Source organism: Salmo trutta, chromosome 4 (assembly GCF_901001165.1).
Source record: "Salmo trutta chromosome 4, fSalTru1.1, whole genome shotgun sequence".
Classification (NCBI taxonomy): domain Eukaryota; kingdom Metazoa; phylum Chordata; class Actinopteri; order Salmoniformes; family Salmonidae; genus Salmo; species Salmo trutta.
The window spans coordinates 23,585,793-23,601,437 of NC_042960.1; the positions used below are offsets into that span (position 1 = coordinate 23,585,793).

The 15,645-nt window shown below is 39.4% G+C and overlaps 1 protein-coding gene across 1 annotated transcript; it reads left to right on the plus strand.

Annotated features, from left to right (window-relative positions):
- The first annotated feature begins 4,592 nt into the window (after positions 1-4,592).
- On the plus strand, positions 4,593-12,886 carry LOC115192097 (homeobox protein Dlx3b-like). Its single transcript, XM_029750226.1, has 3 exons — positions 4,593-5,193; positions 9,557-9,741; positions 11,506-12,886. Exons 1-3 carry the CDS (start codon positions 4,851-4,853, stop codon positions 11,824-11,826), a joined length of 849 nt encoding a protein of 282 aa, XP_029606086.1. The 5' UTR covers positions 4,593-4,850; the 3' UTR covers positions 11,827-12,886.
- The last annotated feature ends 2,759 nt before the right edge of the window (positions 12,887-15,645 follow it).

Below are 15,645 nucleotides of genomic sequence, written 5' to 3' on the forward strand. Positions count from 1 at the left end.
CTTGGCACGTGCGCTCTAGCCAACTGCTGACAGATACAGTGCCAGTGCGGGTAGGCTAGTCGACATGATGAGAGTATTATGGATAATAGCGAGAATATTTGTATTTGTCAAACGGCAGTCAAGCATCGATCCTCATGTCACCCGAGATATTTTTTGGAAAGCGGCATAAAACGCATCACCGTGCCCCACTCTGAAGTTAATCAATTTATTTCATCTGTAGCCTAACAAACTGCATGTTTTCACGAGTCATAGTGGGAGGACAACACACATTATCGACGCGTGACTCCTAGTTTACTTAGATGTGACGGTTATAGGCTATATCAATATCTGCGCATAAAGGCTTTCCACCCCCATTTCGCGCATAATACGTTTTACCGACACAAAAATATCCCACCATGTCAGACGAACAAATTAGCTGTTGGCATTTATAAAATTGTACTGAAACTTCCTGTTTCCAACACAGCTATTTAGAAAAAATATATATAGGCTACAGTATGACTTTACTCACATAAAAACGGTGGATGTAAACGTGGTTACTAGCTAGGTTGGCCCAGATTTTAATGCCAATTTTCTAAAATCCGCATAAAAACAATACGACCTATGCGCATTTTACCACCAGAGATGTTTTCATCAAATTGTCTTTTTGCGGATAAAGGGATGTGGTGCGTGATGTCATGAGCACATACAAAGAACTTTTGCGGTTAAATTCCCATTTACCTGTATGAATTATGAGGCTTTTATGCGATTTATGTTTTTTATTATTGGCTTACATAAATTCTTCAAAATTCACAAAAAGTGATGTTAGCTCTCATAGACATTGAGCAAAACGTAGCCTTTAAGGGCAGCAGGTAGCCTAGCAATGATGCCAATTTAGCAATTTTATTGCTAGATTTAGCAACTTTTCAGACTACCCTGGCAACTTTTTTTTTTCAAACAGCACCTAGCAACAAATTTAGCTACGTTTAAAAATGTATTTGGAACTTTTAGCAACTTTTGAAAAGTGACTCAAACGCTAAAATGCACGCATTTTCCCTCTAAATGACAAAAACGATTTTCTCTGTCACACACGCAGTCACAAAACACGTGCCTGGCTGCAAAAGTGCATTGTGAGTGACGTCAGCAGCAGGCGCTCTGCTCGTGCACAGGCAGCAGCAGCCCAGCAAATTGCAAATCATGGTTGGCTGACTGCAGCAGCAGTAGTACGGGTTTGACGAGCCAAACCCAATGAATATAGTTGGTCACGAATGTTTAATCTTGAACAGAACTTACAACATTAATCAACATGTCTCAATCAAAATTGTACAGCCAGAAGTACAGAAAAGAGTGGGGGTCTGTACCTGAATAAACGTCAAATCATATTTTTTGTAGAGATGGCCAGTCAATTTGAGTAACGTTATTGCGTATTCTACGTATTGACGCAGTTTTACGTTATCACGCAATGACATCACAACGTCATTTAGCAACTTCTAGCAACAAATCAACCTGTCTCCAGCAACTTACCCTGAAAATTAGTTGACAATACTGTAGCCTAGTGGTTAGAGCGTTGGGCCAGTTAACGAAAGGTTGCTGGCTCGAAACAACAAACACATTTGGCTGCACCATGGTCCTAACTTTATGCACTGCATGGTGTCGCGGAGATGAGGCTCACAAAATTGCCAAATGTTCATGTTGTAAAAGTTACATCAATTCGAGTCTTCACAAAGTGTAGCCTATTTGGTTTGCATCATAAACATGCATGCATCATTCAGTTATGACTGCTAGTGAGGCTCCTGACTTTTTGGCTATTGAAATTACTTCGCCTAATTGAGGGGTTTTTACACGCCCATGACCTATTATTTGCCCTTTATAATTCGGCGACCTATGAAAACCCTGAAACTGGAAATAAGATTTTGAATGGTCAGTTATCATCACCATTTGCATCATGTAATTAACTAAATAGAATTACATTTAGACTGCAATATGTTTTCAGCCAAGTGGGACGGTCATGGTAGCATACATAATTACCTTTTTAGGCCTAGAAATAAATCCTGGTCTCAGAGCACTTCGTATTATTCTGTACTTAAATCCGAGATTCAGTACAAAATGTTTCATATGCTATGCATTAATTTGTGGATGTCCATCACCCATTTCATATATGTTACGAATTTGCAAAATGTACAATATGTTACGAATTTACTAAACGTATGATATGTTACAAATTCTGTCTAGGTGGCTAACATTAGCTAGCTGGCTAGCGTCAGCTAGGCTAGGGTTTGGTTAGGGGACTGAACACTTGTCATCTGTAGATGTCAAGCTAGCACAGGCACAGGTCATTGTACATATAACCATCCCTTCAAAATGAAAAAAAAATACTCACACAAAGAACAAAAGAAAAGAAAAATAAGAATGAAAGGGGGAAGGGGGGTGTATTTTGCCATAAGAAAATAAGGGAGTATATTCAAAATAATTTGGAGACAAATGTCAATTAAACTTATCATGTGGAAAAAGGGACTGGATCTCTCTAGGGGTTAGGACATGAGAACCAAGGATATTTAGGGTTAGGACTCAGGCCTTAGGAATAGTTGGGGTTAGGTATGGGGGCCAGAGAGGTTAAGGTTAGGAATCAGGTCTCTGGAGTGGTTATGGTTGGGTTTTAAGGGCCAGAAAGGTTAGGGTTGGGACTCGGGTCTCTGGGGTGGTTAGGGTTCGGCACAGGGGCCAGAGAGGTTAGGGCTCAGGCCTCGGAGGTGGTTAGGCTTAGAATAGTTACAGACAACAGTCCTTCAAAAGGAAAAGTCTATATACTAGGTGGATGATAGCTACAAGACCTATACATGCATATTTATATTTAGAGATCCAAGCTGGTTTCAGGGCATTTTGTATTATTCTGTATGCAAATCCAAGATTTAGTATGGTATGTATGGTATGTATACATTTTTGGATTCCATCACCCATTTAGTATGATATGTTATGAATTACAATTCGTATTATATGTTACAAACTCTAGCTAGGTGGCTATGGTTAGGAGTTACGTTAGCTAACCTTTCCCTAAGTATTTGCAAAGTAGCTAAAAAGTACATTTACATTTTAGTAGAGGCTCTTGTCCAGAGCAACTTACAGTAGTGAATGCATACATTTCATACATTTTTTTCTCCGTACTGGACCCCTGTGGGAATCGAACCCACGACCCTGGCGTTGCAAACATCATGCTCTACCAACTGAGCCACACGGGATCTTCAAGTAGTAAGTAGTTGAAGTTGCTCATTAGCTAAAATTGTCTGTGATGAGATTCAAACTCCATACCAAATGTCACATATCACACTAATTTGAATGTACCAGATTTAAAGTTACTTTGTTACGTCTAGTCTATGAGACCAGGCTGAGAGAGAGGCTACATAAATCCACAAGGAGTTCAGGAGTAATTTATATGAACAAAAACGAACGATTTAAGGAATAAAAAAACTGAAGGAATGAACAATAAAATAGAGAGAACAAATAAAAAAAACTGAAGGAATGGATAAAACCCGAGGGAACTGATTAGCCTGGCTGTTTTAACCCCCTATCATGATCCCCAAGGGGCTCTGTAGAACCTGGTTCACTGCTAATAGACAAAGGTTAAAAACGTTCAACCATGGAAGTTAAAAGAGGAAAGCGATAGTTGATGTATCTTTTTTTTACACACCTTCATGAGAGTTTCACTTGGTTTCACTTGACATTATCTAAAGGGTATATGAGTTAATTGCGTTTTGATAGGCTGGTAGGCCATCATTTGCTGCATATCTGATAATCAACGAAGTCGAATTACACACACGTTACCTTGATTTATCCAAACCTTGGTGTCATTGACCCACTTTTTGGGTTGTTTTGGAGGATGTGCATGGGATGGCCACGTCTAGGGTTTCCACTAGTTACCACAGTCACAAAGTCAACATTGCTATAGGCTATCGTAAATATTCATGAAAACAAAAAGCGTTAGGCATAAGGTTAGCAGTATGGTTAGGGTTGGGGTTACGGGTAGGTTTAAAATCAGATTTTAAGAAGATAAATGGTAGAAATAGGCGGGGTTTATTACTTTTTCATTGTGGTAACTAGTGATGACACAATTCTAGGGCTGCCACGCCTAGGGAAAAGTCATTGAATAAATAGCCTATGCCCAAACCTATGCATATAGGGGCGGCAGGTAGTCTAGTGGTTAGAGCGTTGGACTTGTAATCGAAAAGTTACAAGCTAGAATCCCTGAGCTGACAATGTGAAAATATGTCGTTCTGCCCCTGAGAAAGGCAGTTAACCCACTGTTCCTAGGCCGTCATTGAAAATAACAATTTGTTCTTAACTGACTTGCCTAGTTAAATAAAGGTACAAAAATATAGGCTATGTTTTTTTGTTTTTTTTATGCGCAACTCCACTGAAGAATGGTGCAAATCCTTGTTTCAGATAGACAGATGTTGACTAAACATGTATTAGTTAGGCCTAATAAACACATCCAACAGAAAATGTATCTTCTACTTTCAGAAAGGTTATGGGACTGTGGTTCGGGCCGGGGGATGTTCTGGAAATTTTCGAGTTTAGCCCTCAGGGTAAACGAAGCAGAGACTGTTTGGAACCAATGGGAATGAAGCATCCACCCCCCTCGCTCTGTAATTTTGAGTTCAGTTGGGTTGGGTGCCGCAACAGTGCAGTGCAGTCTCGCCGAGGGACGTTGGATAGGCTCTGAGGAGTTCGATGCTCCACAATAGGCCTATTGTTTTGGTTTTATTTTGTGGAGTTTATGTTTTCTTTTCAAACTTGTATTTCAACTTACTACGCCTTTCTTACAAGTCTCCACTATTTCTGGAGGTTTTTATTAGGAGAGTGAAGGAGGGCGGTGCAGGATGAATGGAACTACTTCTGAGAAGGCGGCATCGAGCCTGTCGTCTGATCTCCACGCCACAGTGAGCTGTCACCCGGGCTCCAATGATTTCCCGACGCTGCCAAAGTCCTCTCCCATGGACATGGGGTTCTACAGCGGCCAGACGACGCACAGCCACCACGGCTACTACCCCAGCCACTGCCAGTCCTGCTCGCAACCAATGAAGCCATACTCGTATGATCACCATTACAATCTCCATGGGATTGGGGTATCGAGGGCCTACATTGCAAAATCGGAATACCCTTATCCCCAGAAGCAATACGCTCATTACACCGGGGACATACAGTCTCATCTCCAAGATATCGGTAAGATTTACGCATGAGACGCGTTGCCATTTTTGGTGAATAAAGAGTTGTCTCGAAGTTATGTTTATTAATAGTGTCAATGTGGCCCATGTTAAATTAACCATCCCAAATGCGTAGGCTATCGCTTATCGACAACGAGGACCAACCTTTATGCCACATAATTTAAATGGGCCTATTTAAAATGATATGAATCGAATTTACATTTGGTCAGCTTAATATTGGTGTTGGGCATTAATTTGGGGGGAGTTCAACGGTTTTGAAAATAGTGTAAGTTGGCGTAGCCTACTTTTGATTTTGAATAATTTATCAACTAAATTAGGCCTACCTACAGTATTTTACATACACGATTACATTGTGCATGTTTATTTATACAGTAATTATTATTCAACATGTCCTCATGTGGGATATGAACTCAAGACCTCTTGGTTCATGGCATTCAGAACTTAGTACTATGCCACCATGTCTGTGTAAATGTCTGATTTCACCTGAATTCCTACACTGGACTTAAAAGTAAACCTCAGCTTTGTATAATACACTCAAGAAAAATGATTATATTTATCATAATGATTCAGGAGTAATATTAAAACAGAATAGTAGGCCCCACCAACATTAGACAACTATACAGAAAACCCTCAAAATGTTGAGATAAGTACATGAAATCAGTGATGAAAGAATAGTCAGATTAAATGATAGCAGTGCAGATGGCAGTCTTTTGCTAAATGCAGAGATGTATTGTGGTAATTAATCGGGTGGGTATAATTTGTGGAACGTTCCAACAGGAATCTGTTCCAAAAACTTCATAGATAACAAGGTTGCCAAAAAACAACGCGTACAAAGTTGTATAGTGGCAAAATAAGATACAGGGTAGGGAGTGATTGACTATTTAATTCAGTTTTACACTCATCACGTTCATTCCGAAAAATATCTGTCCTCACTCTGGTAGCCTATGGACAAACATTAAGAATAAGCTACGTGTTGAGTTGATGCCTATTCGTCAACTAGTTGAATTGATCATGCTACTTTGTATGCGTTGTTTGTTGGCAACCTTGTACTTTACGAAGCTTTTGGAACAGATTCCTGTTGGAACGTTCCACAAATGATACCCACCCTAATTAATCTGTAGGCGACTGTGGCACAGCAGAAAGAACAGCACAACCCAGGGTGTGTAGTTCAAATCCCAGGTGGGGCCATGTTGATAAGTCAGTAGTAAGTGTACAAATGTTGAGAGATTGGCCTGGAGAAGTGTAACCACTCTCAAATTCATAGACAGAGCTATTGATCCATGATATCCCAATTATAGTTTTAACCATATTTTCAGGCCATACAGTTGTTTTTACCTTTACATTGTTTACAAACATTGGAGTAAAACAAGCTTCTATTTTGGGTTCTGATGGGGTACGACAGTTGATCTAAGCTCATGAGGCCTTTATAAGTTGTATTATACAAGAATCAATGGGTATATATCATTAATTGGTCATTAAAGTTCAAACATATATGTAGTAAATAAGGATTCCAGATTTAAAATCCCCATACCATTGCATTACTTCCCATACAAAAAAAACATCTGACATTTGTAGTTTCACATGTGAAATAACTGTTTTCACATGTTGCTCTGAAATTTTCACATGTGAAAACAAAAGAGACACTTGAGGTCAGATGTTCAAATGTGAAAAATGTTCACATGTATTCAATATAGAGTTCACATTTTAACACCACCTTTTTACATGTGAGGAGAATGTTTTCACTTCACATGTGAATTGCAGATTCACATGTGAAAAACTTTCAAATGTTGTCACGTGTAGTTTCATGGTATTGCATGTTGAAATTTTGCCTCCCCGTATTGTCAGATTTATTTAATATAATATGATGTTTTCATATGTGCTGAAATGTTTTCACATGTGTACTTTCATGTTATCATGTGTTGCTTTTACTCGTTTCACATGTTATCACATTTACTTCACGTGATAAAAAAAATCTTTAAGGATATGCTATGCAAAAATATATTTTTTTGCTATTCTGCTTTGTAGGCTGCAAAGCTAACAACATGTGATATGTGACAACTTGTAATTAAAAGAAAATTAGCTAAATCCTACCCCATTTGTATTTTTGTAAAACAATTCTTAAAGGTACCAAAGTCATTCTGATTCCCATGTAAAATAGCCTTTTGACTGACTAAAATATCATCCATAATATTCGTTTTGGATAGAAATTCTCAAAATATGAGAGAAATTACTTTTTTCGCTCATAGCTAACCACTAGGAAGTTTGAAAAGACAGGCGAGTAGGCGGGGAACATATATTCATGAGTTCTCAAGCAACTTGGTTGCACTGAGCAGTGTTGCAGTAAAATCATCTCAAGCAAATTTGGTGATATACAAAGCAACTCAAACAACATTGAAATTGCATCAATGATGTCAAAAATGTTTTATACATTTCCCGTTTGGCATGTCTCTTGTGATGCGGTTCCCAGCAGCACTAACGAATGTCTTGACTTGACAACTGCGTCAGAGTTTTGAACGACCCTTCCCTCCCTTTTGTTCCATAATGGCTGAAGACCTAGCTAACCAGTAGTTAGCTAACGCCAGACACAGATGAAAGTGTAAACATGAAAGTATCTTTGCCATATTCATCAATGGCAAACTTTTAATTATATTTGCTGATACCCTACCACCAAATGTTGGCACAGTAAAGTAGCTATCTAGCTATATAAACCATGTGTAACCGATGTGAAATGACTAGCTAGTTAGCGGGGTGCGCGCTAATAGCGTTTCAATCAGTGACGTCTCTCGCTCTGAGACCTTGAAGTAGTTGTTCCCCTTGCTCTGCAAGGGCCGCGGCTTTTGTGGAGCGATGGGTAACGATGCTTCGAGGGTGGCTGTTGTTGATTTGTGCAGAGGGTCCCTGGTTTGAGCCCAGGTAGGGGCGAGGAGAGGGACGGAAGCAAAACTGTTACATTGATGCTGTTGACCCGGATCACTGGTTGCTGTGGAAAAGGAGGAGGTCAAAAGGGGGCTGAGTGTAACCAATGTGAAATGGTTAGTGGGGTGCACGCTAATAGCGTTTCAATCAGTGACTTCACTCGCTCTGAGACCTTGAAGTAGTTGTTCCCCTTGCTCTGCAAGGGCTGTGTCTTTTGTGGAGCGATGGGTAACGATGCTTCAAGGGTGGCTGTTGTTTATGTGTGCAGAGGGTCCCTGGTTCGAGGCGAGGAGAGGGACGGAAGCTATACTGTTACACATGCCCATTTGCAACCACGCCTTCTCTGATGTTGGTTACAAGGCGGTACTTATTTAAATTAGATAAGAGAAAATTAAGGTGATGATACCCTATCCCCTTAATAATCCCGCCTCCTGAATCCAAGTGTTTGACATGGGGGAGGGGACCAGTAACTTTATGAACCAACTTGATCAATGTAGAAGCAACAGTCATACTTTTCATACATTGGTCATCATACTTTGATCTGGTTTCATCCAAATATCATCCAATTTCATGAAATACATGATTTTGACTGTTCATGACCTTTAAGATGAGCTCCCAGGGAATAGTGTATTATATCATTTTTATCCTACAATTCAAATGACCCATTGGGCCTAGTCTACTTTAATTGTTTTGCAATAACACACTATGCTATTAAGCTCTTAAATAATATACATTGTTCAAATGGCCTAGAATGCAAATGAAAATATAGCCTACTCTATAAACGCAAAAGGTTTCCTTATTTTTCCCAAAATTGGTTTTGAAAAGCAGCTGAAACCTTCACATTTGAGAGAGAACTGCTATTGTGTTTGTGTTGTCATTGGTAATTTTTGTGTTGTTAACAATGTTTAGGTATCCAGCCCTATAAAATACCGTTTAGCTGGTAGCATTGACATTCCAGGAACAATCTTTCTCTTCGAAATTGGCCCAGGGCTAAGCCCAAAGCCACATGCATCAACATCAGTTTTCACAACATGTCAGTCTGGCACACATTGCTTTTTGGCTCAATAGCCTGTCTTACACCACAAACAATACATGAAGGCTCAATAGCCTATATACTCGATGCACCAATCATCTTCTCTCATTAGTGACATATCCCATAATAGTGTGAGAGCATTGTAATATCTTGGACAGAGACATTTTGTGCACCAAACCCTGTTTAGGCTATTGAGTAAAAGCCTATTTCAGAACTGGTAAAAAAATTTAAGGCATAATCATATTTTCTTTAATTGATGTTGACTTAATGAAATATCATTAATTAATTAATCTGTTATCATAATACTTTTTTTCTGTAGGCATAGGCTGTTGAAGCCCTCTGTAGGTCTAGTGTAAATGTATGAGCCCCTCAAGTCCTTTTAGCCTACTAATGCTCTGTTGTCATTTTTTAGTGAAAGAGGAACCAGATCCTGAGGTGAGAATGGTCAACGGAAAGCCTAGAAAAATCAGAAAACCTCGCACAATATATTCGAGTTACCAGCTCGCTGCGTTGCAACATCGCTTCCAGGGAGCTCAGTATTTGTCTCTTCCTGAGAGAGCCGAACTAGCGGCTCATCTCGGCGTGACACAAACACAGGTGAGGAAGCCACATACCACTGTTATGACACGCTGTTGAGAGATTTATATCTCTATGATTTATGTTTTTTTGTCTAATAAAACCATGAACTATACTGGCATCTTTTTGCACACTGTAATTCTACACTTAGTGAATAATTTGAGATGTTATATGTTTTTATCGCTTTTAATTTTCAAAAGTATGTGGTACATTTTCATAACTCTTAGTACAAAACGCAAAACAGATAATTAAAAAGGCAGTTGTTTTAAACTCTTAGCACATGTTCAATTGACTTAGTACAACATACAAAATCATAGTCACTTTTTCACCAAACTGAATTATAATTTTTTTAACTTTTATTTAAGTAGGCAAGTCAGTTAAGAACACATTTTTTATTTACATTGACGGCCCACCCCAGCCAAACCCAAACGATGCTGGGCCAATTGTGCACCGCTCTATGGGACTTCCAATCACAGACGGATGTGATACAGCCTGGATTCAAACCAGGGACTGTAGTGACACCTCTTGCACTGAGATGCAGTGCCTTAGACCGCTGCGCCACTCGGGAGCCCAACTTAAACAGTGTTTCATCTAGAAATACATGTTTCACATTGCAATACATGTTCATATAAAGTAATTTCCATTCACAATGCAATACTCACATTACTTTTGATATGATTCTCTTTTCTTTTGTTAAAAGACATGTTACTATTACTTAATCTGACTGTTCTTAATTGATGATCATTTAAACGTTTGGTTAACCTATAGATTGTACACGTAAACTGGTTTGTCTACTACAGATTTTGAGAATTACATATTAAAAAGTATGTCTGTAACATAAAACATTTGATATATATACTCGAATGTACTACTATGATTTTACTTCACAGTAAGTAAAAAAAAAAATCTGATCAGAGATGTACTCTATGTAACAATTCAAAGTTTATTGGTCACGTGCACAGATTAGCTAATCTTACAGCAGTTGCATGAAATGCTTGTGTTTCTAGCTCCTACGGTGCAGTAATACAATATCAATACAATACCAATGCACAAATAATCCAGAAAGTCCAAAACAAGAAAGAAATGCATCCCCTATTCAATAAACATGTATCCAAAATGAAGTTTGCCATGACAAAAGGTTTTCCCCAGGTACATGAACAATGAGGATAATTACTGCAAATTTGATGAGAACCTATCGCCAAATGCTCAAGACAGGCTTAATGCAAACTAGTGTCTGCTAAAACGTATGTTTCTTTAATTTCTTTAATTTCATTACATTGTGAAAGATGTCTTCAATCATCATACCTTTGATCACACCTGGGATAGAAATGATGGAAATTATATTATATTATGGTAGTGCAAGTGTATAGCTTAATGTCAAAACAGTGTCATGTACTGTTATTTATAGTACTGGAGCATACTACATTCAAAGGACAAATTTGAAACATTTATCTTACAATTCACCACATACTTGTAAAAATTGTACCAAAGCGATTAAAAAAAGCAGTATTGTTTATATTATGTCAAACCACTGGGTTTATTAACCTCTTCCTGTTTGTTTTCATATCTGATCATTGATAGCTTCATTTATGGATCTAAGTTTGCATCTGGATTCCAAATTTCAATGCAACATAATTAGTTATGTTCTATTCTAATAAGGCTTAGTGTGTCAATATGAAATTACAACACTTTGCTAGATAATACATTTTTAACTCATTCATACCTTCACATTTTCTGGTACAAACATCCCAAACAACCTGTAGCTCAAATATTTTTTTTTTCCAGGTCAAGATCTGGTTCCAGAATCGGCGTTCCAAATTCAAGAAGCTGTACACAAACGGGGAAGTTCCACTGGACCACAGCCCAGGAGCCAGTGACTCTATGTCCTGCAATTCACCCCCGTCCCTGGCCATTTGGGACAGTAGTGTACCCACAGACCCTGCCACTAGAGAGCAGGCTCCCCAGCCCTCCCTCAGCTCCTCTCTATGTTATGTGGAGGACTACACTCATCACTGGTATCAACAGACCTCACAGTCACGCTCACAGCACTCAGGACTGGTTCTTCAGCACACAACACCACCAAAGAATATGGGGGCGGTGTACTAATACAAAACGTATCGGTACAAACTGTGGTCCAACAAGATGGCCGCTCATTGGAATAAAGCCTAGAGGGCTGTGATGGGATTTGTGTGCCAATACAGAGGGCTGAAGTTCACGGACAAGTGGGAAACATGCACAAGGACTTGTTGTCTCTGTTGTTCCTTTTGGATTCAAAACAGAGGAACTGTATACAAAAATAATGGACAAATCCATGTTCTGTTTAGATGGATGTTTAGAGTGATAAGTTGCTAATATTATCAGTTGCTCATTTCACTCTGTTGGAGAGATTTGATATGAGAATGGATGGAATAGCAGCCTAATTGGTGGCACTTTCCTTTATAGTGGCCCACTGTGGGACCACTGTGGGACCATTAACTGAACATATTCTTTGATCTACAGCTATTCAAATATATACTGTCAGTGCATTCAACACCCTTTGTTTCTTCACAATATGAAACACCCACAGATACATGGAAGTAGTGTGTACCATTTTCATACATTCATAAATTATACTTGCCATTTCTTGCATTTATATAGATGTAATTAAGGCTCAATTCACATATTGAGCCATACAACATTTTATTACACAATGGTTCAAAACGAAACATATCTTGGAAGTTGCAGAGAACTATAGGAAATAAAAACGTGTATTTGGTACTTTGCATTTGCAATAGATTTTTGGTAAAAGCCATAAACTCAGGTTGTTATTTATAATGTAGCCTATTTTATACTCTATTGATATATTAATAGAACTTCAATGTGAACTTAAAAAATTGAATTGTGACACTGGTGCCTGAGAAACACATATTTTATAGTTAGTCTTTTGACTGAATAATAGTTTTTGTTTTTATTAATTCTATTTACACCAATTGCAATTATGTAATATTTACACACATAAACACACAGAGATGTAATGACCAATGACAATGACCCCTTGAGATAACATTCAAATCTTGTTTCCATAGACTTCTTTATACAAATGATCCAATGAAACAGTTGTAAGGACAAAATGGAATAGAAGAAATTATACACTGCTCAAAAAAATAAAGGGAACATTTAAACAACACATCCTAGATCTGAATGAAATAAATAATCTTGTTAAATACTTTTTTCTTTACATAGTTGAATGTGCTGACAACAAAATCACACAAAAATAATCAATGGAAATCCAATTTATCAACCCATGGAGGTCTGGATTTGGAGTCACACTCAAAATTAAAGTGGAAAACCACACTACAGGCTGATCCAACTTTGATGTAATGTCCTTAAAACAAGTCAAAATGAGGCTCAGTAGTGTGTGTGGCCTCCACGTGCCTGTATGACCTCCCTACAATGCCTGGGCATGCTCCTGATGAGGTGGCGGATGGTCTCCTGAGGGATCTCCTCCCAGACCTGGACTAAAGCATCCGCCAACTCCTGGACAGTCTGTGGTGCAACGTGGCGTTGGTGGATGGAGCGAGACATGATGTCCCAGATGTGCTCAATTGGATTCAGGTCTGGGGAACGTGTGGGCCAGTCCATAGCATCAATGCCTTCTTCTTGCAGGAACTGCTGACACACTCCAGCCACATGAGGTCTAGCATTGTCTTGCATTAGGAGGAACCCAGGGCCAACCGCACCAGCATATGGTCTCACAAGGGGTCTGAGGATCTCTTCTCGGTACCTAATGGCAGTCAGGCTACCTCTGGCGAGCACATGGAGGGCTGTGCGGCCCCCCAAAGAAATGCCACCCCACAGCATGACTGACCCACCGCCAAACCGGTCATGCTGGAGGATGTTGCAGGCAGCAGAACGTTCTCCACGGCGTCTCCAGACTCTGTCACGTGCTCAGTGGGAACCTGCTTTCATCTGTGAAGAGCACAGGGCGTCAGTGGCGAATTTGCCAATCTTGGTGTTCTCTGGCAAATGCCAAACGTCCTGCACGGTGTTGGGCTGTAAACACAACCCCCACCTGTGAACGTCGGGCCCTCATACCACCCTCATGGAGTCTGTTTCTGACCGTTTGAGCAGACACATGCACATTTGTGGCCTGCTGGAGGTCATTTTGCAGGGCTCTGTCAGTCCTCCTCCTGCTCCTCCTTGCACAAAGGCGGAGGTAGCAGTCCTGCTGCTGGGTTGTTGCCCTCCTACGGCCTCCTCCACGTCTCCTGATGTACTGGCCTGTCTCCTGGTAGCGCCTCCATGCTCTGGACACTACGCTGACAGACACAGCAAACCTTCTTGCCACAGCTCGCATTGATGTGCCATCCTGGATGAGCTGCACTACCTGAGCCACTTGTGTGGGTTGTAGACTCCGTCTCATGCTACCACTAGAGTGAAAGCACCACCAGCATTCAAAAGTGACCAAAACATCAGCCAGGAAGCATAGGAACTGAGAAGTGGTCTGTGGTCTCCACCTGCAGAACCACTCCTTTATTGGGGGTGTCTTGCTTATTGCCTATAATTTCCACCTGTTGTCTATTCCATTTGCACAACAGCATGTGAAATGTATTGTCAAACTGTGTTGCTTCCTAAGTGGACAGTTTGATTTCACAGAAGTGTGATTGACTTGGAGTTACATTGTGTTGTTTAAGTGTTCCCTTTATTTTTTTTAGCAGTATATATTAACAGTCCAGACCAATAAATATATAGGCGCTTAGAGCTTGATCTCTATTGAGATGGAATCACATGTTATATATTTTTTTTAATTATTGCGTTTGTGGTGAATTTTTTAAACTTTAGTACAAAACTCCAAACTGGTAACACTTGCAACACACTCAGTCTTACATTCAAAACCTTTCATAGTACGTTCATTTTGTTTGTAAAAATCTTTCACCACACAACCATTGATCCAAAATATAAGTTTACTGTGAAATATAATTAGTACATTGGTTTAATCACAAAAACACAACATAATGATATATTCTCAATTTAGTTATTTTAACAACCAGTTAATCCAATACCAAAACATGTAAGATACATGTTTCAAAATTGTTCTTTGAATGTAGTATGCTACAGTACTGTAAATTACAGTACTCTACACTGTTTTACATTAGGCTATACACTTGCACTACCCATTAAAATTGACTGAACATCAAATTTCCATAATTTCTATCCCTTGTGTGATCAAAAGTGTGATCATTGAAGACATCTTTCACAATGTAATAAAATTAAAGAAATTAAAGAAACAATCTTTAGCAGGCACTAGTTTGCATCAAGCCTGTCTTGAGCATTTGGCCATAGGTTTTGATCGAAACGGCAGTAAATATCCTCATTATTCATGTACCTTCGGAAAAACCTTTCGGTCTAAATTGGTCTGGATTGGAATCATTGCATGCCTCCTCTATGGCCTGAAGGAGGGTGGTACGCTCATGGGGATGGCAATCATACATCTTCCATCTGTATTGTAATCATGTATTGTAATTTGCAGTGGTCCTGTATGTGGCTCAGTTCATTAAAGCATGGCACTAGCAACACCAGAATTGTGTGTTCGAGTCTCACAGGGGTCACGTACCAAAATGTGTGGACTGTGTCTGCTGCTTAAATGGCATATATTACAGTACTCGCTTACAGAAAAATCACATGATTTCAAGTTTTGCACATGCAACATTTTATTTTTCATCTGAAATTTGACATGTGAAATAATGTGAAACCGTGTGGTTTTGGAACACTTCACGTGATGATATTTTATATGAAGTTTCACATGTGGATATTTTTCACGAGATTTCACAGTTGATGCCCTGCAAGCAAAAATTTGTGATTAGGATGTCTCCGGAACGTCACGCAGTCGCAGTGTTTTCAACTGACATATTAGACACACTTTGGCTGTCACACCCTGATCTGTTT